The following is a 27,362-nucleotide window of genomic DNA, read 5'->3' as shown; positions in this document are numbered from 1 at the left end:
CTATATAAGGATTGTAGATATTGATGATATGAACAAACTTGGTATTCAAAACTTTTCAATTTTAGACAATCTAGGGTTCCGAAAACTAGTTTGTAGGCATCGAAATTTAAAAATCATAAATTTGAACCGTCCAAACTTTCTCAAATGGAAAGTTGACCAAAACAACAATTGTAGATCTTTTTGAGTTTAACAAACTTGGTATTCAAAACTTTTCAATTCGAAGTCATTTAGAGTCCATAATACTAGGGTCAAAGTGTTGTTTTTTCATTTGACCAAATTTGACTTGGTCAAACTTGCTCAAATGAGACACTAAATGACCTCAGATGAAAAAACTCTGAATACCAAGTTTGATCATCTCAGCAAGATCTACAATTGTTACATAGATCATTTTCCCATTTGAGAAATTTTTATCAAACACTAGTCACAATTTTCCTTATCTCTTATAGACTTTCTAAAACTATGTCACACACTTGTGAAAATTGAACTACATTTTGTTCAAGCTTTCTCAAATGAAAAAATGGTCTATATAAGGATTGTAGATATTGATGATATGAACAAACTTGGTATTCAAAACTTTTCAATTTTAGACAATCTAGGGTTCCGAAAACATATTACATAATATCCGTCTCTAAAACATAATATATTAAACATGCATCGTTGTATCATGCGGGCACAACAGTGAATTTCTTCTTAACGTATGACCCTTGGTTATGATCTTGTCGTAACCATGGAGTGTCTTCATCATTTAACATGATGCTTGGATCTTTCTTCACTATGAAGGGTGGAATTCGGACATTTCTTTCGTAATCTTCTGACATGTCTGACTTGTCTTCAATTCCTACTATATTTATTTTCCCAGAAAGAATTATGTGGCGCTTTGGCTCATTGATCATTGAGTTGATGTCTTCGTTTTTTCCTCTCTTTGATTTTGTAGACATGTCTTTCACATAGAACACCTGACTCACATCGGCAGCAAGGACGAATGGTTCCTCTTTGTATCCAATATTGTTGAGGTCCACTGTTGTCATTCCATACTCTTTGTCGACTGTTACCCCTCCTCCGGTCAGCTTCACCCATTGGCACCGGAACAAAGGGACTTTAAAATTAGGTGCGTAGTCTAGTTCCCATATCTCTTCTATGCGGCCATAATATGTTTGTATATTCCCATTTGGATCTGTGCCATCTATGCGAACACCACTATTTTGATTGGTGCTCCTTTTATCTTGGGCAACTGTGTAAAATGTATTCCCATTTATCTCGTACCCTTGGTACGTGAGGATATGCCACGATGGCTGCCTAGCCAACAAATACAGTTGCTCATCAATATTGTCATCGCCTTGACATTCTTTTCGCAACCAACCACTGAAACTTTTCATGTGCTGACGCCTAATCCAAGCTTCAGTCTTCCCTGGAAACTTGGATCGTAAGAACTCCTTATGTATCTCGATGTACGGATGCACCAATGACGAGTTCTGAAGAACTGTGTAGTGTGCTTTATTGAAATAATCGTCTTCCATGCCAATATATGTTTTCTTCCCTAAAGTTCCTTTACCACTGAGTCTCCCCTCATGTCGTGATTCGGGAACGCCAATCGGAGCAATGTCAGGAATAAAGTCAACACAGAACTCAATGACCTCCTCTGTTCCATAGCCCTGGGCGATGCTTCCTTCAGGCTTAGAACGGACTTTCACATATTTCTTCAAGACTCCCATAAACCTCTCGAAGGGGAACATGTTATGTAAGAACACAGGTCCAAGAATACTAATCTTCTTCACCAAATGAACTAGGATGTGTGTCATGATATTAAAGAAGGATGGAGGGAACACCAACTCAAAGCTGACAAGACATTGAACCACATCGTTCTGTAGAGTAGCTAGTTCCACTGGATTGATTGCCTTCTGAGAAATTGCATTGAGAAATGCACATAGCTTCACGGTGGCTAGACGTACATGTGGAGGTAGAATTCCTCTTAAAGCAACTGGAAGCAATAGGGTAGCTCCCAAAAGATGGACTTCTTCTTCCACATGGGTGCATGTCCATTAGCATCTTTGGGAACAGATTCACTGCCTTGTCCCTTTCCAAATACTACTTTCACATCCTTGACCATTGCGAGTACATCTTCCCCGGTTCGGTTATGAGGCTTCTTCCGGTGGTCTGGCTTACCTTTAAAATGCTTCCCTTTCTTTCTTACTTGGTGGTTCAAAGGAAGGAATCGACGATGGCCAAGGTACACGACCTTTCGACATCTTTTCAAATATATACTGTCAAGGTCATCAAAACAATGTGTGCATGCATTATATCCTTTGTTTGTCTGACCTGAAAGATTACTTAAAGCAGGCCAATCATTGATGGTTACGAACAACATTGCTCGTAGGTCAAAGTGTTCTTGTTTGTACTCATCCTAGACACGTACACCTGGTTTGTTCCATAAAACTAGAAGTTCTTCAACTAATGGCTTCAGATATACATCAATATCGTTGCCAGGTTGCCTCGGACCTTGGATGAGGATCGGCATCATAATGAACTTCCGCTTCATGCATAACCATGGAGGAAGGTTGTAGATACATAGAGTAACTGGCCAAGTGCTATGACTAGTGCTCTGCTGTCCAAAAGGATTCATACCATCTGTACTTAAGGCGAACCTTAAGTTTCTAACCTCATTTGCAAACTCTGAAAATTCTCTATCTATCGCTCTCCACTGGGACCCATCAGCTGGGTGTCTCAGCATATTGTCTACCTTACGGTCTTCTTTATACCACCGCAACAACTTTGCGTGGTCTTTATTTCTGAACAAACGTTTTAAGCGTGGTATTATAGGAGCATACCACATAACCTTGGCAGGGATTTTCTTTCTAGGACGTTGTTCACCCTCGACGTCACCAGGATCATCGCGCCTGATCTTATACCGCGATGCTTTACATACCGGGCATTCATCCAAATTCTCGTATTCATTGCCATGGTAGAGGATACAGTCATTAGGACATGCATGTATCTTCTGGATTTTTAATTCCAAAGGGCAGACAACCTTTTTTGCTTCGTACGTAGTGGTGGGCAATTCATTTGGCTTCGGAAGCATCTTCTTTATGAGGTTTAATAAATTCCCAAATGCCTTATCGGATACACCATTCTTTGCCTTCCACTGTAGCAATTCCAGTGTTGTACCCAGCTTTTTTTGCCCCTCTTCGGCCATCGGGTATAGCAACTTCCTATGATCCTCAAGCATGCGCTCCAACTTAACTTTCTCTTTTTCACTTTCCCATTCTTGTTGTGCATCACGAATGGCATCGCCAAGAGCATCACCGAGATCATCTTCTACCGCTACCTCTTCTTCATCTCCCCCCATTGTAGTATCATCAAAGGCACCATACTGAGCAATAATGTCATCAATGTCTAAATCTTCTCCTTCACCTTCTTCCATCATGACCCCGCTTTCTCCATGCTTAGTCCAACATATATAGTTTGACATGAAACCTGACTTAAGCAAATGTGAATGAAGACTCATTGAGCTTGAATATTCCTTTAAATTCTTACATAGGGCACATGGACAGCATATGAAACCATCCCGCTTATTTGCCTCGGCCACACCTAAGAAATAGTGCAAGCCCTCTATAAAGTCTTGGGAGCGACGATCGGCATTGTACATCCAATGGCGTGACATAATCTGTATTACACGACAAATTATGAAAACCTTGAACATAATTAAGTATTTTATTACACAACATAAATGACACACACACGGTTGATTAATTAACTAAGCCTGGCTACAACGTAAGCAATCCCAACTATCACTAAACAAACTAAAACTACAATGCACTTCAGTAACATAATTATTTTGTGATCGTACGCAACTAAAACAGACAAATCATTCTTCTGTTGAATATCAATAAGCTTCTCCTGCTGGCTCACTGCCTCATCAGCAGCATCCGCTACCTCAAGCGCACCCAAATTCTGCACGTATGTAGCATAATCTTCCTCCCAGTACCAACCATCGCATCCATTGCCCTCCCACTGAAATTAAAGCCAAAAAATATTTAGTCAAAAATATTCAAGAAAAGCAGGTCAATTAGCCATAATTATAAAATGCGTAAGAAACTCACATCGCGATCCGGGCACTTGTAGAAAACACGACCCTTGTTGGGTCCCTGTCTCTTGACTCGGTACTCTATCACAATCTTCTGCTTACACTTGCCGCAGATAATGAGAGGGAGTTCTGGCCTCAGTCGTTTCGCAACCGAACGAGAGGCCGAGGATCCAGTAACAGTTGTCATCTACTTTCTATACTTATTTTTGCAAACTAGTGTAAATTTCATATTTTCAAATATCCATCAAATTATAGCTCAAAAACATGTTTCAATAAATAACCATCCGTACTAGTTGACCTTGCTTACGTGATCATCTCGACGAGCATTTCTCCACCGGACGGCACCGTACTTGGCCAAGGAAGAGCTCCGATTCTACGAGAAAGGGAACACGGTCTTCCACGACCGTTGCCGCTCTCCCTCGTAGAATCAAAGCTCCTCCTTGACGTCCGTTACCGCTCGGCAGAGAACATGCTCGCCGAGATGAACACGGTCCGCAAGTTCAACTAGTACGGATTTTCTATAATTTTCTAACAATTTTCTAAGTTTTTCATTTCATGGAAAAATTAATTCTAAGATCACGTAAGCCACCGGGGACGAGAATGGCGCGTGCTCCAGCGAGGACGAGCGAGGCGTGATTTTGATGAACTAATTTAACTTTTGTTTATCCAAACATATATGCAAATCATCATGTGATTTTGAGCTAAAAATGACATATAAAATCATAATAAAGTCCAACATATAAAGTTACACATGCATCTACATTGCAAAATGAGATAAGCTACTGATAAAACATAAGAGGATTAAGTTTGTTACCTCCAAAATCGAAGAGCAACACCAATGGAGGGGGAGAGTGCAAGAACAACAGCAAGCTGAAGAACAGAGGCAGTGAGTTTGAATAATGGAATGGCTCGGGCTCGGGGAGGAAGAATTGAGCAGAATTATAGGCCGGGATAATTAGTCCCGGTTAGGGGTCCAAACCGGGACTAAATATTAATCTTTATTCCCGGGGAATAACCCAAACCGGGACTAAAAGCTTTAGTCCCGGCTGGTATTACCAACCGGGACTAAAGGTAAACCTTTAGTCCCGGTTGGTAATACCAGCCGGGACTAAAGATCCCTGCCCCGCGGACGACCGTTGGGCAGGGACCTTTAGTCCCGGTTGGTATTACCAACCGGGACTAAAGGGTCCTTTAGTCCCGGGGGCAAAAAATGCCGAGGCTAATGCTAAATTGGGACATCGTTCTAAAGTCTATTCTCTAGTAGTGTCAGCCAATGTATTGAATATTACAAGATTAATTATTTCGTACAATAGTATTAAGTATATAGGAATTTTTTGTGTTTCCGGGTCCCCATGGGCCAATGTTGTCATAATAATCTCATATATATTCGTACAACTAAAGAATTGGACATCCAAAGATATATAGATAGAGAATACTAATAAAATAACAGAATCCGTGTGTGGACAATCCATGTTGTGGACGTGGAGCTTGGACAACGCTTGGTGACGTACGTGGAGTATGCAGTACTACTCCCTCCGTTCCAAGTATGCAGTATTCCCTCGTTCCAAATTATAAGATGTTTTATCTTTTCTAAATATGTTATTTTTATTATGTATCTAGACATAGTGTATATATAAGTGCCTAACAAAAATTATGAATCTAGAAAAGTCAAAATGTCTCATAATTTAAAACAGATTGAGTAGTCGTATATAGACGATCGACCATATAGTGAGGACGAAGTCAGGTAGCTAGCTGATCATCAGTCGTCAATGTCATGGAGTCATGGTGGTCATCATCTTGTGCACATTGCAGCGGGCCTCCTGGTCTCTTCGCGCCATCTCCCTCACCTCATCGTCGGTGAAGGGTGGCGGCAGCGTGCAGGGCTGGTAGTCGGCGACATACCTCTCCCTGGACTCCATCATGAAGTTGAATTTCCTGTTATTAGCGTGCGCGGCCGCAGGGCAGGCGATGGTCTCGGCGCACAGCTCGACGGCCTTCTCCGGCACGGTGGGCTTGTAGCGGAGCAGGCTGGCGTACTCGGTGAGCAGGTGCAGCATGTAGTCGTAGACGTAGTCCATGCTGAGGTCGTGGCGCGCGAATCCGCTGCCTTCCTCCGCCATCCGGCGCGCCTGCTCCGGGTGCGCGTTGCCCCAGTCGACGGCGAACTTGATGTCTGCGCACTTGCGGGCGCCGGGGTCGATGGGCCAGTAGTGCCTGCCGGCGACGAGGCCCCGGGAGAAGAAGTCCTTGAAGGGGGTGGCGACAAGCAGCACCGGCGAGTCGCAGGCGAGGATGTACTTTTGGCTCACCGACCACGACCGCCCCCGCACGTAGATCTTGTACCTGTACCGGCACTGCTTCGCCAGGTTGGAGTCCCGGAAGCCGTCCCGGTTGGCGGCGCGCCAGTCCTGCCAGAACACGCGCGTCCTCCACTCGCCGGATGAGTCGTTGCACCGGAGGAGGTCGCTGCGCTCGCCGTGCACGGTGGGGTTGCCCTTCCAGTACGCGTACGGCTCCCGCTCCGCCCACGGCAGACGCGCCGTCTCGTCCGCCATCTCCTCCAGCAGCGGCGCCCAGGGCCGGATGTTCACCTCGGGCCACCCCCAGAAGGACCAGTCCGGGAACACGATGTCCACCGTCGTGTCGTCCTTGCAGTACCGGAACAGCGGCGGCGGCGCGGCCTCTGAGGACCTGACCACGGGCATGTCGTCGCAGTTGAACATGAGGTCCAGGTCCGGGACGCGGCCGGGGTAGCGCGCCAGCAGCTGCGCGATGCCCCACTGCGTGAAGGTGTCCCGCGTCTGGAACACACGGTGGTACGTCTCCACGTACGCGCGGCCGTCCACGATCACCAGCCGGAACGCCGCCCGGCCTCGGCCGCGCTCCACTGTCTCGCGCGTGATCCCCGTCTCGCGCGTGATCCCCGTCTCGCGCCATGGCGACAGGTCCGAGTGGATATACCGGAAGTACTCCGGGCACTGAGGAGGAGGGGCTTGTTTCTTCGATGATGATGATTTGGAGGCCAGTGATGGTGTCAATGATGGCGACGTAGAGGGGGATTGTACTGCTGTTGTGCCTGTGCGGCGGCGGGGACACGCCGATGCCAAGGAGGAGGAACTATTGCCGTTGTCGCCGCAGCTGAAGGGTATGGGCACGAGGTCCGCTTCAGGTGAGGGGATGTGGTGAGGAGGCCATCGGTGCTGCTTCACGCCGCCGCCGCCGCTCCCAGGTAGAAACGTCTGCAACCAAACATGCATGCAAGTATACTGTCACATTTACAACATGTAACAATATTATTTTACATCCATAGGTACAACTTTGATATAAAATGTATCTTTATTTAACACCATACAAATACGCTATTATTTTTCTCATTTTTCCTGTACTTCAGTCACCTGAATTTTGTGTTTGTTGTTCAGACGATGTTCTATGATAAATTTTGCGATGTTCACGTAGTATACATGTGATGTTCTATAATATGGCCCTGTTCGTTTCTCTTATAATCCGTACTTTTCAGCTTATTTTTTCAGCCGAGACAGTGTTTTTCTCTCACAACAAATCAGCCGAAACTGCGTTTCGAATTGTTTTTTCAGCGAAGCGAACGGGACCTATATTTTGCAATGTTCACGTACATACGACAGTCGCCTGAATTTGTGTTTGCTATTCAGACGACGTGTGGTGATGCTCGCGCAGTGTACATGTAATATTCTATAATGTATTTTATGATGTTCGCATAGTGTACATGTGATGTTCTATGGCTGTCGTCTGAAGAAAAGTTTATATTTTAGACACCTGAAATATAGCAAATCTCTATTTTTCTAATGCTACTATGCAATATGCTGATGAAATTTTTTATTATTTTCCGAGCATTTTAACAACCTCAGCCGCTAGCAGGCAGCTCCCACGCACGGTTTTTCTTATCTTAATAAAAGAAAAAAGGAAAAAAATATCAAATGACAAAATAAAAAAGGAAAAGGAAAAATCTCGGAGCAGCAAGCATGCATGCATGACGCACTTTGAACTGTGTCACTGTGTCAGCTGGGCAATCCTATATTCTGCTTCTGCTAGCTAGCTAGTGTGTGTTTCCATTTCCAAGTCAAGCTAGGTAGGGGGAAAAAAAGATGAAGGGGCGGGGCTAGTGTTTATGTATTAGTATAATTGTGTTAATTAGTTTCTACGACTCCTACTACTGCATGTAGGAGTAGTATACTGAATAGTAGGCAGGTAGGATGGATACGCCATATATGTTTATATTGTATAGACGAAGTTAGTTTGCGATGTTGTCATATATATCGTCATGCATCGTACGTGAAGATTGATTAGCTAGTCAAGGTTGAAGGGCCAGTACCGATGCGCAGTCGAGGTGGATCCAGCGGCTGGTGCCTCCGCCGCCGCCGCCGCCGCCGACGAGCAAGGCCGGCACGAGGAGACCGCCGATGACCAGGCCCACGACTCTGGTGGGCACCAGCTTCTGCGCCCAACGCATCCACCACGCCGCCACCAGCTGCGGCGGCGGCACCAACGCCGCCCCCTCCTCGTCGTCGCGCTGCTCCTCCAAGCTCTTCATAGATGGATGGACCGATGGATGCCTAACTAGCTATTAGCTTGCTTGCTTTGCTTGAAGTCTTGAACTAATTACCAAGCTAGCTAGGTTAATTTATTTATATGCATGGTCGCATGGATGATGGATGGAGGACTATCTGACCGGACACTGGAAAGCTAGGTTATTAGTAGAAGAAGGACGTGTACAGACAGAGTTTGTGGCCACCCTGTACGAGGACAAGACGCGCGAACACACTGCTGTCTGCTCAGTCGACGATGGGCGGATCGATGCTCTAGCTGGAAAATGTTTGGCGTGCACCATGTGCCTAACGCTAGCTATAGATGCCTTATTACCTACCTGCGGAACTCCAAGCCACGGCGATTCTGTCCATGCGTTGAGTTTCTATGCTTTGCTTGGCCTCACAGATCACAGCAATCCGCATTTTACGTTTGCGTACAATACAATACAATGCAACAGCCAACAACGCTCTCCGGCCAGTGAAGAAGCAGGGTGCAGTGTTGTCATTTCTCTTGGTTGTTTCGTTCCTTCAAGTTCAGGATGGGCGTTAACGTTAGAGCAGGGGACCGATGCCACTAATTGGCGAACGTTCATTCAAACAGATGTCAGCGAACTATTCTCCGACCAGCAGACTTGCCTTACGCTGCGTTTAGTTCGCGAAATGAAATTTTTTGGATGTCACATCGGATGTTTCAGGGATGTCGGAAGGAATTTTCGGATACTAATAAAAAAACTAATTACATAGCTCGCCTGGAAACTGCGAGACGAATTTATTAAGCCTAATTAATCCATCATTAGCGCATGTTAGTACTGTAGCACTTATGGCTAATCATGGACTAATTAATCTTAAAACATTCGTCTCGCGTTTTCCAACCAAACTGTGCAATTAGTTTTTTTTCGTCTATATTTAATACTCCATGCATGTGCCGCAAGATTCGATGTGATAGTTTGGGGTGAAATTTTCTTGAACTAAACCAGGCCTTAATAGAAAACCATTCATTCCCACCTGTCACCTTTTTAGGGTAGTCTGATGGTATTTCATTCTCTTTCTCCTTTCGGGAGGGCGTGGTGGGCGCACACGCATTTCATTCTTTTTTCGCGGACGTGGTGGATCTCACGCGCTCCCACATTTTCTTTTATTTTTTTGAGAATCGTGCGCACATAACTGAGTGAGCATAACTTCGACGAATAATTTGACAGTGCTAAGTTATACAATACTACCTTTTCTTTTAGCGCAAAATTTACATTTTGAAAATACCTGCGAGAATAACATTTACTACAAGAAATGTGTTGGTTTATAACATGACATCTGATCAAAAGGTCACTAAATCGATCAGTTTATGACGTTTGTTGTGGATGCATTTCAACTTAGTGACATAAGTAAATGCAAGTCACAAGAAACGTCTTAAAGATAGTCCAATTCCATATTGTGACAATATTCTTGTGTCATCAACACCAATTTGCAATCGACGTAGATCCATGACAAGGATGGTGTGTCATAAATTTATATTTTAACAAAAAATAATGTGACAACAGCAGATCTCGTACGCTGGATCTCTAGTCTCTAGGATCCAAAGGAGCGGATGTACCATATATACTTGAGTTGTTGCAATTTTTTTTAACACATAAGTGCATAATTTAGATGATATTTTAACTTCACGCCTAAATCATAAAAAGTCTAACATTATAGTGATTCATAACATACAAGTTTTTTAAGAAAGGTTGCTCATTAGATAAACCAATTCAATATCTTCATAACAACAAGTATGATCCAATTTTATCAAAATTTGAATAAAAGTTTTGAAACAAAGTTAGTATCGTACACTGGTAGAGAACCGAGCTTTACTCCCGGTGGGGAACCCCCTCTAGTCCCGGTTCTCCACCCGGGAGCAAGCATCCGGGACTAAAGGGGGATTCTTTAGTCCCGGGTCAGGAACCGGGACTAAAGGAGGACCTTTAGTCCCGGTGGGTAACACCAACCAGGACTAAAGGTGCCTCCTGACATGCCACGATGGCCGGCACCTTTAGTCCCGGTTGGTAATACGAACCGGGACTAAAGGTTTTTTTCTTTTTTCTTTTCTTTTCATTTTTTTGTTTTCGAAGTCGTATTGTACGCTGCTAATTATACATTTATACGCGTGTATAGTATGTTTCGGTTCAAGCACAATGAACGTATTAAATCACACAATTCAAGCATAGAAAATATATATATATATATATGCATGCATGCATCATATATATATTTACATGCATGCATGCATATGTGTATTTTACATTATATTATTTCATGTACATATATTACAAAAAGATTGCATTACAGTTGTTGTGATATAACAAGTTTCCTCTCATCCTCTAGCTTGGCTTCCATGGCAGTGTTGGGTCGAAGTAGAACTCGCCCTTGGAATCGATGACCTGCTCATTAAAAAATCCGGCTATAGACTCTTGAATTGCTTTGATTTGGTCTTGTCGTATGACCTTTTCCTCCAACCATCGAGTCTACAGGTTTGAATTAAAGGAAAATAAATTAATATATGTACATATATATATAAAGACATAGTAACACAATCAATAATAATAATTAAATGAATATATAGTGTATTTTTAACAGTACTTTGAGTCTCTCTGTAGGAGTTCTTTGGGAGACCACCTTGATAAACTTGCAAACATAGTAACCACAGTAGTTGTTCCCCTGTTCCTGCCTCAGACACCACTTTACGAGAAAAAGATTTGTCATCCAATCTGGTGATCCGGTGAAAGCTATATGTTTAATTAATAAAGATGATGCGATTCAGGGGACTTACTTTCAAAGGGATTACATTCAGTGGCGCTTTGCATTTTTCCATGTGTTGCTTCTCAATAAAGGTTTTCCAAACACTGCCCAATAAAAAATTTGCCACGTCATCAGATATAGTTAATCATCATGTTTGTGTGTATATATAGTTGCTAGAGATCCCGAAATTACCTCTGGATAATATCTATCATATCTTGGTAGTCTTGTTGTGGTTTTCTCATCGAGTCATAGATTATCAAGTGACTTTTCACCAGATCGATGTCCATCAATATCCAGTGATTGCTGCATGTGTTTATAGGATATAACGCATAACACTCATTAATTAACTAGAATCAACATATGAGCCATTAAGGATGATCGACATTATTAACACTCACTTGAAGTTATAGGGAAAGAGTATATCCTTCTTGTGGCGTTGGTTCACTAAGAAGTTCATGAGGTTACTCTCTGACTCAGACTTCCAATTAGTCTTTGGAGTAATTGGGTCTTTGAATATTATATGGGGATCAACAAAACCAATTTCATTGCAGCCTTCCTTTCTGAGCTCTGTCATTGTAAATCTACATATATATAGTACTTGTTAGGATAATTTATATGCATATACACACATATGATGAGTTTAATAATAGATCGAAAGAATTATTACTTACAGGCAATAGCAGCTAATGATAACTTTGTCCAGAGAGGTCAGGTGGCATAGTTGATGAAATTCTGCAAAGTCAACATACATAACATCATCGCCACGGAACCAATGTTCGTCTCTAATTCTGACACCAACGCAGAAGTCTCCACCGGTAGACGCCTGCATGTACCAATTGTTTAGCAGGTACATTTGCGTCCCCAGATCAGATAAGGCTTGAGGGTTGTATAGACTCTGGCCTAGTACAAATTTTTTCTTCCAAATATCAACCTCCGCCGCACTCTCAATGTTTCCATCACCAAACATCTGGTAAAGGTCGAGACCAGTCTCATCAATAAATTCACCAAGGTGATCCAAATCGACATCCGGAGGTATGTTTGCCTGATGCATTAATCCTAAATTCGAACCATATTCATTACCAACAACTAGCGGGGGGACTGATTGGTGCGCTTGTTGTCCGAGTTGGGCAACTCCTTTCCCTGCCCGCTTCTTTTTCTGTGCCGCCTCAATTGACTTGGTGAGAGTGCGGTCATAGTCCGATAACGTTGATTTGGACGGCTTACGAGATTCCCGCTGTTGTTGCTGGTAAGAAGCCACCCTTTTTCTTAGAATATCTGGAGCTACGAAGAAGTACGGTTTCTCCGGGTTTCTCCTTGCTTCTTGATTCTTTTTAAGTTTGTCATAGAATCTAGACATATCTTTTTTATATGCATCAGTTCCTTCTTCCTTCTCTTCAGATATTATTTTGGGAATAGCCCTTGGTTTCACGGTGGCTTTCTTTGCAGGCGGGGACTGGTTCTTCGTTTGAGGGGCTGGCCTCTTGCTAGGCTTCTTGGTAGGCGGGGGCGGGGGAGGCGTTGGAGACCTCCTTGGAGGTGTTGGCAGCGGCGTTGGAGACCTCCTTGGAGGTGGCGGCTGCGGCGTTGGAGACCTCCTTGGAGATGGTGTGGATGCAGCCTCGCCTTCCAACACAATGTCATCGTACAGAGCACTATGATGATCTGGCGATTGAACAATTGGATTTAGGTTGGGGGAGGATCTGCTACAAAAAAAGGAATGACATATTATTATGAGCAGATTGTTAATTATTTAAGCCAATACAAATTAATGATGTAGTGTTTTCATCCGCACGTACCTATGGTGAGGTAGTTCAGGAGGAGGTGGAGCCGACATCCCTGGAATGATAATGTAGCGCTTGCGCCATAGAATGAATGTCTTCTCCGCTTCTCCTAGAGTCTTCTCGCCATCACCTCCAGGAATGTCAAGAGGTAAATCACTAAAACCTTTTTCAGCTTTATCTACCGAGATGGTAGCATATCCTTCTTGGATTATATTCCCATGAATCCTTGGTGTCTTGGTTCGGTCGATAGGATTAACAAGACCGATAGCCACCTTGATTGTGGAATTCCCCTTCGGAATGTGTAGCTCACACGTTGTACAAGGTTCAGTGACGTCATCCACAGGGAAGCGCAGTCCTGTGTCCCCTTGATTTGGTATCTCCGTGGAAGCGCAGCTGCTTTTCAACTGAACAGATTGGCTAATGTTGATTCCTGGCTCTGATGCCTGCTTGCTTGCACTCACTGCTATTTGCACTTGCCTTCTGATTTCCTCCTGCATTCTCGCTTCAAGGTTTTTTTCCCGCTCCTGTGCTTCACGCACCGCTTCCTCCAACCTCTGGAGCCGCTGTGCCTCTTCTTCCTTCTTTCTCTGGCGGCTTCTGTAGGAAGGTCTGTCCTGAGGGAATCCATGCTCCCACGAGACACTTCCTTTGCCTCTAGTTCGGCCACCATGTTCAATAGTCCCGATGGCGTATGTCAGCTCATCCTTCTCTCTGTTGGGCCTGAACGCACCACTAGCAGTAGCTCTCTGAGCATAAAACAATCTTTCTGCTGCTTCTTGCAGTCTTGCGCCATAAACGCACTTCCCTGTCTCCTGGTCTAGTGTTCCCCCATGAGCGAAAAACCAATTCTTTGCACGTTCTCCCCACTCGAGTGATTCTGGTCTGATACCCTTGGCAAGAAGGTCTGCTTCCATTTTGTTCCACTTCTTAATGGCAGTCGGGTAGCCACCTGATCCCAAGTTATGGTGGTATGTCTTCTGTTGGGCATTACGTTGGTTCTTTATCACCCGACTCACACCCTCTTCCGAAGTCTTGTACTGTACAAACTCATCCCAATAGGGCCTCTGCTTTGAGATCGGGCCTGGGACAGTAAAATCTGGTGCTATGTTCTTCTTGACATACGTCGTGTATAGGTGTTTCTTCCAAGTCTGAAACTGGGTGGCCATCTTCTTCATTGCCCAATCCCTAACTCGCTCCTTCAATTCATCACCATCAATTATATCATCATAACCATCTGTTTGGAGCGTGAAATGTACCAAGACATCTTTCCAAATTAACGTCTTGTCACGATCGGAGACAAAACTGATATGAGGAGCATTGGTCTTCTTCTTCCATTCACGGGTACTAATCGGGAGCCGGTCCCGTACAAGGTAACCACAGTGGTGCACAAATTTCATTTTATTCGGCCCCCCCCGGTTCTCCTGTATCCACATTGAACTCCGAGATGATGAAGCGGCCCTCCAATGGCTTTTTGGGACCTCGAACATTTTTACTCTTCGTTGTAGTTGTTGATGTCGATCCAGAGGGCTACAAAACATAAACATTATTTTTAATGTCATGAGCACACATAAGACATATGATAATATATATAGCTAATAATAAAAAATATATACTTGGCCAATATGTTGTTGCTCATTTTGTTCAAGAGCTAAGTACTGACTCCCGTCATCTGCATCCTCTTGCACGTTATTTTTAGCACCATCATCGCCGGCAACTTGAGTGCCAGTGTTGATCAAATTCATCATCAACTCCTCCTCATCCATGTTTCTCGGGTCGGCCATCTAGCTTCAAAAAACAAAACCAATATATAGTACGTCAAATCTTTGCTTACATGCGTAAAATCTACGAACAATATGCATTATTAAATCTTGCCCCTCGGTCACGGACGCAATTCGCCACACTAGGGCGAACTGCGTCGGTACTAGGGCGAATTAGGGCTATACATAAATGGCCGAGGGCGAATTGCGTCGGTGACTAGGGCGAACCACGTCGGTGACATCAACAGCGCGGTTCGCCCTGGTGTGATTGTTTAGCGTTAACGATAACGATAATACGAATGTTGATCGACTAGGCCGCGAGAGAGGGCGGTGTGACAAGAGTGGCGGTGCTCCACTCCGCCGTATATATGTCTGTACACATGGGTGAACGAGGGCGGCGGTGCTCCGCCGTATACATAAATTCTATGCTGATAATGTAAGTATAAGTCATTATGAAATGTAAGTATATGTGTCTTATTGCTAATATAACCATTACTATTTCCGAAATGATAAGAATTTATCTTCTTTTTGGACTTTTCTTTCTTGTGGCCCAAATTGTCTTTAGCCATGCATGCAAGTCCAACCAAAACTGCTTACATCATCACATGTGATATTTTTTATAAACTAAAAAACGCTTAGTTTACAAACTGGGTATCCAAATTGAGTTCCTATTTGACCATTATATATCCTACAACAAATCCTTCAAAAAAAAGACCCTACATGAATATATTTGGATAAAATTTCGTTAACAAACATTGATCTATGAAGATAGAAAAAATTCTTGTATTGAGCAAAGGCAATGTTCTAGATTCATGAAACAATGTTCTACTTTCAAAAGAGAAATGTTTTCAGTTTAGGAGAACAAATTTCTACGTTTCAGATCTATTCGGTATCACAGCAAGAATGTACATTTTAAAATTGAATTTGAAAAACTAAAAAATTTAAAGCATAATTTTGGGGCCATATACTATTTTAATTGAAAATATCATCAAGTAAAGGTTGTACATGTCTTCTAGCTCAACAACTTCAATAGAAAGTTCTTAATCTAACTTGAAAGGGTTATGAACTTCATTGCGCTGTATTTCTTTTTGAGACCGGTCACATTATTACCAACTATGTCTACAAATCGATTTCAGGGTGATATACCAACCGTCTTTATAAATCGATTTATGGTGGTAACTTGAAACATCAATCGTAATATCTGTAACTATTTTTAAAGATAAATGGTGACTAGCCACTGTATCGTCGTACGCTTAATTTGCCGTTTTCGTTGGTGTCGCTGGATGACACGCGTCGGTTACGCGCGCTAATGACGAAGACTACGCTTGTCGTCGTCGTTAAGGAATGGCCTGGTGGCCGACAACAGCTGCTTGTGCACACTCGCGGACGACGAACTTAACATTTTTACAACACAGTACACATCCAAGCAGCGAGGTCGTATCAGCAGCAGCAGAGCAGCGAGGTCGTCGGCGCGCGGTACACATTTTTACAACACCAAGCAGCGGCTGGCGAGGTCGTCGGCGCTAATGACGAAACACATTCAAGATCGCATCAGCAGCGAGGTCGTCGGCGCTAATGACGAAACACATTCAAGATCGCATCAGCAGCGAGGTCGTCGGCGCGCGGTACACATTTTTACAACACCAAGCAGCGGCTGGCGAGGTCGTCGGCGCTAATGACGAAACACATTCAAGATCGCATCAGCAGCGAGGTCGTCGGCGCTAATGACGAAACACATTCAAGATCGCATCAGCAGCGAGGTCGTCGGCGCTAATGACGAAATTAACTTACCAAAACTTACCAAGCAGCGGCTGGCGCGCGTTGGGCCAGGGCGGGCAGCAGCAGCGAGGTCGTCGGCGCGCGGGGTGGCGTGGGGACCACGGACGCGCGCGAGGCGGTGGTGACGACCGGCGTCGGGCGGGGTGGCGGCGGCGTCCTCGGTGTGGCGTGGGTGCAGGGGAGAGGAATCGGCGAAGAACGCAAGGAAGAAGATGGCCCTGGTATATATAGGCCATACCCCTTTACTCCCGGTGCCATCCCCCCACCGGGAGTAAAGGTCCTTTACCCCCGGTGCGTATTACCAACCGGGAGTAAAGGTACCTTTACTCCCGGTGCGTCTTACCAACCGGGAGTAAAGGTATACCTTTACTCCCGGTTGGTAACACGCACCGGGAGTAAAGGGTTTTTTTTGGCGGGCCACGAAACTGCAGCCCACCTTTACTCCCGGGTGGGCTTCCCACCCGGGAGTAAAGGTGGCCTGCAGTTTCGTTTCCCGCCTGTTTTAAGCAATAGTCTTGTTAAATACAATAGAAATGCAATAGTTTTTGTTAAATACATAGTAAATTAAATAAAAGGCATAAAATTATTTTGTTAAAAATATGGATTTTCTTTTTCTTTATTGCACATAGGAAAAATCTATAACCTAACTTTTTTTATTTTTTGTTACAATTATAAAACATAATGTAACTAATATTTATTATTTCGTTAATGCAAAAATGTAGTGTTTAATTAAAATTATTAAAACTATTGGTTTTGGACAGGAAATTTGTTTTCACATCATTTTAACGTTAATATTTTAATTTTTCATCACTCAATATCCTAATTTACCTTTTTGAGAGAGAAATCCCACCAAATCAAACATTGATTTAATTTGAAACATGACATAATAAACATCTGAATTCACAATTATTACATAATATCTCAAACACACACTACATTAAATCACTATATCATCAAGTGGGCACAGCAGTGAACTTCTTCTTTACGTATGTCCCTTGGTTATGATCGCGTCGTAACCATGGAGTGTCCTCATCATTTACCAAGATGCTAGGGTCTTTGTTCACTTTGAATGGCGGAATTCGGTCATCCTTTTCATAATCTTCTGACATGTCCGACTTGTCCTCAATTCCCACGATGACTCTTTTCCCTGAAAGAACTATGTGGCGCTTTGGCTCTTTGGTTGAGTCATTATCGTTTTTTCCTCTTTTTGGTTTGGTAGACATATCATTGACATAGAACACCTGATTCACATCCTTGGCAAGGACGAATGGTTCGTCTTTGTACCCAATATTACTAAGGTCTACTGTTGTCATTCCATACTCGTTGTCTACTGTTACCCCGCCTCCGGTCACCTTGACCCATTGGCACTTGAACAATGGGATCTTCAAAGTAGGTGCATATTCTAGTTCCCATATTTCATCTATGCGTCCATAATATGTCTGCTTATTCCCATTCGGGTCTGTGGCATCTATGCGGACACCACTGTTTTGGTTGGTACTCCTTTTATCTTGGGCTACTGTGTAGAATATGTTCCCATTTATCTCGTACCCTTTGTATGTGACGATATGCCATGATGGTTGCATAGCCAATAAATACAGTTGCTCATGGATGCTCTCATCACCTTGACATTTTTTTCGCAACCAACCGCCGAAAGTTTCCATGTGCTTACGCGTAATCCAAGCTTCAGTCTTCCCTGGAAACTCGGATCGTAAGAGATCCTTGTGTGTCTCAATATACGGATCTACCAAAGAGGAGTTCTGTAGAACTGTGTAGTGCGCTTTATTGAAATAATCATCATCCGTACCAATATATGTTTTCCTCCCTAGTGTCCCCTTTCCGCTTAGTCTCCCTTCATGTCTCGATTCAGGAACACCAATCGATTCAAGGTCGGGAATAAAGTCAACACAGAACTCAATGACCTCTTCTGTTCCATAGCCCTTGGCGATGCTTCCTTCTGGGCGAGCACGGTTGTGAACATATTTCTTCAGGACTCCCATGAATCTCTCTAAGGGGAACATGTTGTGTAGGAACACAGGACCGAGAGTGAAAATCTCCTTGACTAGGTGAACTAGGAGGTGTGTCATAATATCAAAGAAGGAAGGAGGGAACACCAACTCAAAGCTGACGAGACATTGAACCACATCATTCTGTAGTTTAGCTAGATCAGTTGGATCAATTGCCTTCTGAGAAATTGCATTGAGGAATGCACATAGCTTCACGGTGGCTAGACGTACATTTGGAGGTAGAATTCCTCTTAATGCAACTGGAAGTAATTGCGTCATGAGAACGTGACAGTCATGGGACTTTAAGTTACAGAATTTCTTCTCTGGCACATTTATAATACCCTTTATATTCGAGGAGAATCCAGATGGTACCTTGATGTTGTTTAAGCATTCAAACATGATTTCCTTCTCCTCTTTGCTTAGAGTGTAGCTAGCAGGACGTAAGTAATGGCGTCCATCATCTGTCTTCTCTGGATGCAGGTTGTCTCTTTCTCTCAAACAACGCAGGTCCTGTCGTGCTTCAAATGTGTCCTTAGGCTTTCCATACACACCCATAAAGCCTAGCAGGTTCACACAAAGATTCTTCGTCAGGTGCATCACGTCGATCGAGCTGCGGACCTCTAGGACTTGCCAATAGGGTAGGTCCCAAAATATGGACTTCTTCTTCCACATGGGTGCGTGACCGTTAGCGTCGTTCGGAACAGGTTGGCTTCCATGTCCTTTTCCAAAGACGACTTTCACATCATTGACCATATCGAGTACATCCTCACCGGTTCGGTTGCGAGGCTTGGTCAGGTGGTCTGCCTTCCCTTTAAAATGCTTGCCTTTCTTTCTTACGGGGTGATTTGCAGGAAGAAATCGACGATGGCCAAGGTACACGACCTTTCGACATTTTTTCAAGAATACACCTCTAATATCACCGAAGCAGTGTGTGCATGCATTATATCCCTTATTTGACTGTCCTGAAAGATTACTTAGAGCAGGCCAATCATTGATTGTTACGAACAACAATGCTCGCAGATCAAAGTGTTCCTGTTTGTACTCATCCCACACACGTACACCTTCTTTATTCCACAAAATGAGAAGTTCGTCAATAAGTGGTCTCAGGTACACATCGATGTCATTGCCAGGTTGCTTCGGGCCTTGGATGAGCACAGGCATCATAATGAACTTCCGCTTCATGCATAACCAAGGAGGAATGTTGTAGATACTTAGAGTAACAGGCCAAGTGCTATGACTACTGTTCTGCTCTCCAAAAGGATTGATACCATCTGTACTTAAAGCAAACCTTAAGTTTCTTGCGTCATTTGCAAACTCCGGGAATTCTCTGTCGATTGCTCTCCACTGGGACCCATCAGCAGGGTGTCTCAACATATTGTCTACCTTACGGTCTTCTTTGTGCCATCGCAACAATTTTGCATGTTCTTTGTTTCTGAACAGACGTTTCAAGCGTGGTATTATAGGAGCATACCACATAACCTTGGCAGGGATTTTCTTCCGCGGACGTTCGCCCTCAACATCACCAGGGTCATCTCGCCTGATCTTATACCGCGACGCATGGCATACCGGGCATGCATCCAATTTCTCGTACTCTTTGCCACGGTACAGGATGCAGTCATTAGGACATGCATGTATCTTCTCTATTTCTAGCCCCATAGGACAGACAACTTGTTTTGCTTCGTAGGTAGTGGCGGGCAATTCATTGTCCTTCGGAAGCATCTTCTTTTGGATTTTTAGTAACTCTCCAAATCCCTTGTCAGATACACCATTCTTTGCCTTCCATTGCAGCAATTCTAGTGTGGTTCCCAACTTTTTCTGCCCTGCATCACAAGTTGGGTACAACAATTTCTTGTGATCTTCTAGCATCCGCTCGAACTTGATCTTCTCCTTTTCACTTTCACATTCTCTTTGTGCGTCACGAATGACCTGAGAAAGATCATCAGCCGGCTCATCTTCTGCGGCTACCTCTTCTTCAGCTTCTCCCATTGCAGTATCATTGAAGCACGCACCATCGGGAATAATATCATTGTCGTCCCATTGTTCTTCTTCACCTTCTTCCATTACAACACCGGTTTCTCCGTGCTTTGTCCAACAAATATAGTTTGGCATGAAACCCGACTTGAACAAGTGTGAATGAAGAGTCCTTGAGCAAGGATATTCCACCGTATTCTTACATATGGCACATGGGCAGCACATGAAACCGTCGCGTTTGTTTGCCTCGGCCGCACGTAACAAAGAATGCACGCCGTCAATGAACTCTTGGGAGCGGCGATCAGCATTATACATCCAATGACGGCTCATCTGCATTACATGACATAAATACCATATTAAAACCTAGATCATAATTAATTATTTATACAACATGCGTGCCACCACAAAAGATACAAATTTATGAAAGCATCGCTACAATGTAGACAATCCCAACTACCACTAAAAGAACTAAAGCTAAAATACATTTCAGTAGCACTAGGATTTCACGACCAATCTCAACTAAAACAGACAGATCCCCCGATTGTGCAACATCTTTGGGCTTCTTCGGCTGGATCACTGCCTCATTAGCCGCCGTATCTGCCTGTTGTGCAAGATATTTTTGCACGAGTTCAACATACTCTTCCTCCCAGTAGAAGCCTGAACATCGTCCACTGCCATCCCACTGAAATTAAAACAAAAAATTAGAACTTTAATCACAACCATCATGAAAATAGGTATAAACTAACCATAATCATTAAATACGATAAAATAACTCACATTGCGATCCGGACACTTGTAGAAGATACGATCCTTGTTGGGACCCTCCTTCTTCACTCGGTACTCCATCACAATCTTCGTCTCATCACGACACTTGCCGCATGGAATGAGAGGGAGGCCCGGCCTAAGTCGCTTTGGAAACCCATGAGAGGCCGAGGACCCGGAAGCAGTTGCCATCTACTCTCTATACTCATTTTTTAATACACTATAAATTTCTCCTTTTATAAACAAATAAAATTAAGAAACTATAAAATTATCTAGATCTCTAAACAATGATATTTTTAATGGTCATTGTGTTCTCGTCTTTTACTGCGGCAGGTAAGTAATTCACATGATATTTCCGCAAATTAACAGAAGAATGGGAGTGTACACACATAACAGACTACTGCGACGATATCGGGACGTGTGAATAAATAACCATCCGTACTAGTTGACCTTGCTTACGTGATCATCTCGGCGAGCATTTCTCCACCGGACGGCACCGTACTTGGCCACGGAAGAGCTCCAATTCTACGAGGAAGGGAACACGGTCTTCCACGACCGTTGCCGCTCTCCCTCGTAGAATCAAAGCTCCTCCTTGACGTCCGTTACCGCTCCGCAGAGAACATGCTCGCCGAAATGAACACGGTCCGCTAGTTCAACTAGTACGGATTTTCTATAATTTTCTAACTATTTTCTAAGTTTTTCATTTCATAAAAAGTTAAAATAAAAAGTACGGTGATTGACAGACTACTGCGACGATATCGGGACATGTGAATAAATAACCATCCGTACTAGTTGAACTTGCTTACGTGATCATCTCGGCGAGCATTTCTCCACCGGACGGCACCGTACTTGGTCAAGGAAGAGCTCCGATTCTACGAGGAAGGGAACACGGTCTTCCACGACCGTTGTCGCTCTCCCTCGTAGAATCAAAGCTCCTCCTTGACGTTCGTTACCGTTCGGCAGAGAACATGCTCGCCGACATGAACACGGTCCGCTAGTTCAACTAGTACGGATTTTCTATAATTTTCTAACTATTTTCTAAGTTTTTCATTTCATAAAAAGTTAAAATAAAAAGTACGGTGATTGACAGACTACTGCGACGATATCGGGACATGTGAATAAATAACCATCCGTACTAGTTGAACTTGCTTACGTGATCATCTCGGCGAGCATTTCTCCACCGGACGGCACCGTACTTGGTCAAGGAAGAGCTCCGATTCTACGAGGAAGGGAACACGGTCTCCCACGACCGTTGTCGCTCTCCCTCGTAGAATCAAAGCTCCTCCTTGATGTCCGTTACCGCTCGACAGAGAACATGCTTGCCGAGCTGAACACGGTCCGCAAGTTCAACTAGTACGGATTTTCTATAATTTTCTAACTATTTTCTAAGTTTTTATTTCATAAAAAGTAAAAATAAAAAGTACGGTGATTGACAGACTACTGCGACGATATCGGGACATATGAATAAATAACCATCCGTACTAGTTGAACTTGCTTACGTGATCATCTCGGCGAGCATTTCTCCACCGGACGGCACCGTACTTGCCACGGAAGAGCTCCGATTCTACGAGGAAGGGAACACGGTCTTCCACGACCGTTGCCGCTCTCCCTCGTAGAATCAAAGCTCCTCCTTGACGTCCGTTACCGCTCGGCAGAGAACATGGTCGCCGAGATGAACACGGTCCGCAAGTTCAACTAGCTACTTTAACCTTCTTTCATGTAAATATGCAAGCTTGAAGTGATTTTAAGCTCAAATTGCTTACAAATGAAAAAAACCACAATAAAGAACCATATATATATAGTGAACAAAATGAGATAAGACAATGGTGAAAAATGAGAGTATGAGATTGGTAACCTTTACAACTGAAGAATCGACGGAGAAATCGAAGAAATCGACGGAGGAATCGAAGAATGGATGGAGGAACAATGGAGGGAGGGAGGAAGCAAGAACACTACTGCAGTGAGCTTCAAAATGTGCTGAGCTCGGGCTCGGGGAGGAAGGAGACGGACGGAATATAAAGGGGGACCTTTAGTCCCGGTTAGTGGCTCCAACCGGGACTAAAGGTAACTTTCCAACCCCGGGCGCAGCCACGGCCCGGGAGTAGACCTTTACTCCCGGTTGGAGCCACCAACAGGGAGTAAAAGTATACCTTTAGTCCCGGTTGGTGGCTCCAACCGGGACTAAAGGTCCCTGCCACCTCTGTCTGGCGCAGTAGCCGTTGGGCAGGGACCTTTAATCCCAGTTGGAGCCACCAACCGGGACTAAAGGTATTTCTAGTCCCGGGCGCAAAAAATTCCAGGACTAGAGCCCATTTTGACCGAGGATCAAAGATCTGTTCTCTACTAGTGGTAGTTCATAATTTTGATATCTCTTCATTCATATTTTTCTTGTAACAAAGAATTCAGGTGAAAAGCACTAGCCAGCGACAAGGATCATCAGTCTTGCATTTAATATAGCTGTAGTTAAAAATATTTTAGCTGAGCACTAGCCAGCCCAGGTTCCTCCGAACCAGCCCGATTCGCAAAATAAATAAATAAAAACAGCACCAGCCCAGGAGCCTCCGAAGTGGTGGGAAATAAATAAAATACAAAATAAATTTGCAGCAACAAAGGCCAGAACCTGAGAACGGCCACTTAGAGGAAACGTGGTCATACCACTAAACACGTAAATGTTTGTGTAATACAATATCTTGCGAGTTTAATATACGTACGATTCTTATCTAAAGAGAAAAATAAGGACCCCGATTCAAGAATCAAACTCCACAAACCTTAAGGATCAAGACCACTAGAACCCAAATGCTTTTACGAGCGTCGGCTACTAAACATAATTAATTATTAATTTTCATTCAATGCAAGTTTGCATTCAAAAGAAATAAAAAAACGTCATCTAGTAGAAATCGAACATAGGACCTTTCGTTGTTCTATCAAAGTAAATAAATATATCACTGATATTCGTTTTATTTGTGCATTTATCATAGGTCATGTTCATTTTAGAGCATAACTCTCTAATCTTCCATCTATTCACCTGTAAGCTTCAACGTGATATATATGATAAAACAAAAGTATTTGTTGATCACGTTGGTAATCCATTAGAAATTGGTTTTAGGTAATCTGTTGGATGATAGGGGAAAACCTAGATAGAAACTAATATTAGGAGATCCTTCATATATGCTTTTAGGGGAGAGAGGATAAGTAATCTGTTGGAAGTGCTCTGAGATTCGATGTCGTATGCGCCTCAAACTTTTTCTCAAGCTTGTGCATGCCACGAGTTAAGGAGACGCTAAGTTTCAGATTTTTCGGAGATGGTTTGCTATTTTCTATAGTTTAAATAAATTTATGTGTGATGGTACAAATTAACTGGAGGTTGAACTGAGGCTACCTCAAAACGATTCAAAACAGTACCAAATTTTTATAGTGGGTCTCATATGTTCCAATGAATCAAAATTGGTGGGGGTGGATTGAAAATTATATTATTTTGAAATGGTAACTCAATATTCTTTCTCCATTTTGAAGTGGATAGGACATACTTATATATATATATATATATATATATATATATATATATATATATATATATATATATATATATATATACTATAGATGACGACGACTACAAGTTAGTTTGTGATGTTGTCATATATATCGAACGTCATTCACGATATATGTATTACTATGATGAAGCCACCGTTAAAATGTCCCAAAGGCCGGACGCCACGCTCCATTTATTGTCGCATGCATGGTTCGGCTAAAAAAATCAAGTCCCCATGAAAAGCTCGTCTCCCTACCTCCGCGCTCGTGCGTCGTGGCTTTCCGGCGTCATGTGGTCGTCCGACTGTCCCAATTCGCCGCGCCGCCGTCTCCATCCCGCGCCACCAGCGCCATCCCCACGGCGCCCCCATCCCTACAGCACCTCCGTCTCTCGCGGAGAGGAGGAATCCTCCGCGTGAGGTATGCTGCCAGTCGCCCCACCGACTGCAATTGCCGTCGGACCCGGTCGTTGGCGCCTTGCCCTCCGCCTCCAAGCTTCATGCACGTGCTCGTCGAGTGCAGCGGCGCCTCGGTCCCCTGCCACCCTGCTGTGTTCCGTCCTTCACCGCGCCCAGGCCAGGCGGCCAGGAGAGGGGGCGTCACTGGCCAGGCCCAGGCGCAACTAGCAGCGCCAGCATCCTTGGCTGCTAGCTGGCCGAAACCGGCCGTCCCCCGCTCTTGTGCTGCGTCGTATGGAAGAAGGGTGAAAAACGGTTGTTGCAAGCGTTTGTTTCAAGTGTTTCGGATGTTTTGGAGGTATATTATAAGTGTTTCATATGGATGTTGCAAAAGTAGATCAGGATGTTGTACTTGTTGTAATGGTTATACACGTATGTTGCAAGCTCCCGTTCTCAATGTTTCATCTATTTTTTCCAATGTATGTTGCAAGTTGTTTTATCTAGATGTTGCATATATTTTTATACATATGATGCAAGTGTTTTATCTGGATGTTGTATATGTTTATAATGGTTTCAAGTATTTTTTTCAGGTATTTTTTTCAAATGCTTCGTACGCATGTTTCAAATGTTTTATTTATTTTGGGACGTATGTTGCAATTGTTGTATCTGAATGTTTCAAAATTAGATCAAGTGTTGCATCTTCCTCCTCGCCTTTCTGCTGTCTCGCCTCGGTGTCAGGCACGGGAAGACGGAGGCAGTCCCCATTGGCGTGGACGGGCCCCACATGCTTGTGGGCTTGCGCAGCTGGCGAGACATGGATGGGCAAGCGCAAGATGCGAGACGGGGCGCAGCGGTGCGGGCGTCCGAACATAGCCATGCCCGTATTATTAAGGACATGATGCATGTATGCACGTGAGGATCCTATCCTAGCTAGCTAGAGGTGTACATAGTACCGATGCGTAGTCGAGGTGGATCCAGCGGCTGGTGCCTCCGCCGCCGCCGACGACGAGCAAGGCCAGCACGAGGAGACCGGCGATGACCAGCCCCACGCCTCTGGCGGGCACCAGCTTCTGCGCCCGACGCCTCCACCTCGCCGCCACCAGCTGCCGCTCTGCTGCTGCTGATGATTCCACCAGCTGCGGCGGCACCAACGCCGCCCCCTCCTCGTCGTCGCGCTGCTCCTCCAAGCTCTTCATGGATGGATGGAACGATGATGGATGCCTGCTAACTAGCTATTAGCTTGCTTGCTTTGCTTTGCTTTGCTTGGACTAACCAAGCTAGGTTAATTTATATGCATGGTCGCATGGATGATGGATGGAGGGCTATTTGACCGGCCGGCCGCGCGCGCCGGGCCGGGGGAGAAGAAATTAAGCAGAGCACTGAAGTACTGCACTAAACGACTCCACTAGCTAATAGTCAGCGCACGCAGATCGAGGGCAGTCTTCCACTCCATCGGTGGTTCCGTTTGCGTGTTAATCGGCAAAGAAGAACCCTCTTTGCGTGGTCTTTACTTAAACATATCTAGCTAGCTAGTCAAGGGATTATTTACATATTTACCGTCATTATGATGTGAGTCAAGAAGAAGAAGAAACACATGCACGTATAATATACTACCACTGCTACTACGGTTACGTTGCTCGCGCGCTTCCTTTCCTTTGATTTCCTCGTCAACCAGGCAGACGCCACACCTTTACTACCTAGCTACTACTACCAAAACTATAAGTCCTCTTCTTCTCCCTACCTTGTTCTTCCTTGCGTGCTTGGTGGATGTAGGGACGGACGGCATATGGTGCCGTTTTTACATACGCTCAGACACTTACTTGTCTTTGGTGTGTGCTAAAACTGCAAGCACGCCATGGCGTGCAACCTGGAGGTCTGCAAGAAAGAGTCGCAGCATGAAATAAGCTCGAGCCGACCAATGCCAAGCAAGTAATTACTGCATGTTTGCAGACTATCTCTAGTGTTCAGATT

General features: G+C 44.1%; 1 protein-coding gene across 1 annotated transcript; it reads right to left on the bottom strand.

The window, feature by feature from the left end:
• Positions 1 to 5,853: 5,853 nt before the first annotated feature.
• Positions 5,854 to 26,587, bottom strand: LOC136469244 (uncharacterized). Its single transcript, XM_066467519.1, has 2 exons — positions 26,345 to 26,587; positions 5,854 to 7,320 (listed from the first exon to the last, which is right to left on the bottom strand). The coding sequence occupies exons 1-2, from the start codon at positions 26,585 to 26,587 to the stop codon at positions 5,854 to 5,856; spliced, it is 1,710 nt and encodes a 569-aa protein (XP_066323616.1).
• Between the last annotated feature and the right edge of the window lie 775 nt (positions 26,588 to 27,362).

This window comes from Miscanthus floridulus, chromosome 8, assembly GCF_019320115.1.
Source record: "Miscanthus floridulus cultivar M001 chromosome 8, ASM1932011v1, whole genome shotgun sequence".
NCBI classification, from domain to species: domain Eukaryota; kingdom Viridiplantae; phylum Streptophyta; class Magnoliopsida; order Poales; family Poaceae; genus Miscanthus; species Miscanthus floridulus.
Note: the sequence above shows the minus strand (reverse complement) of the source record. Positions and strands in the feature narration are given on the sequence as shown.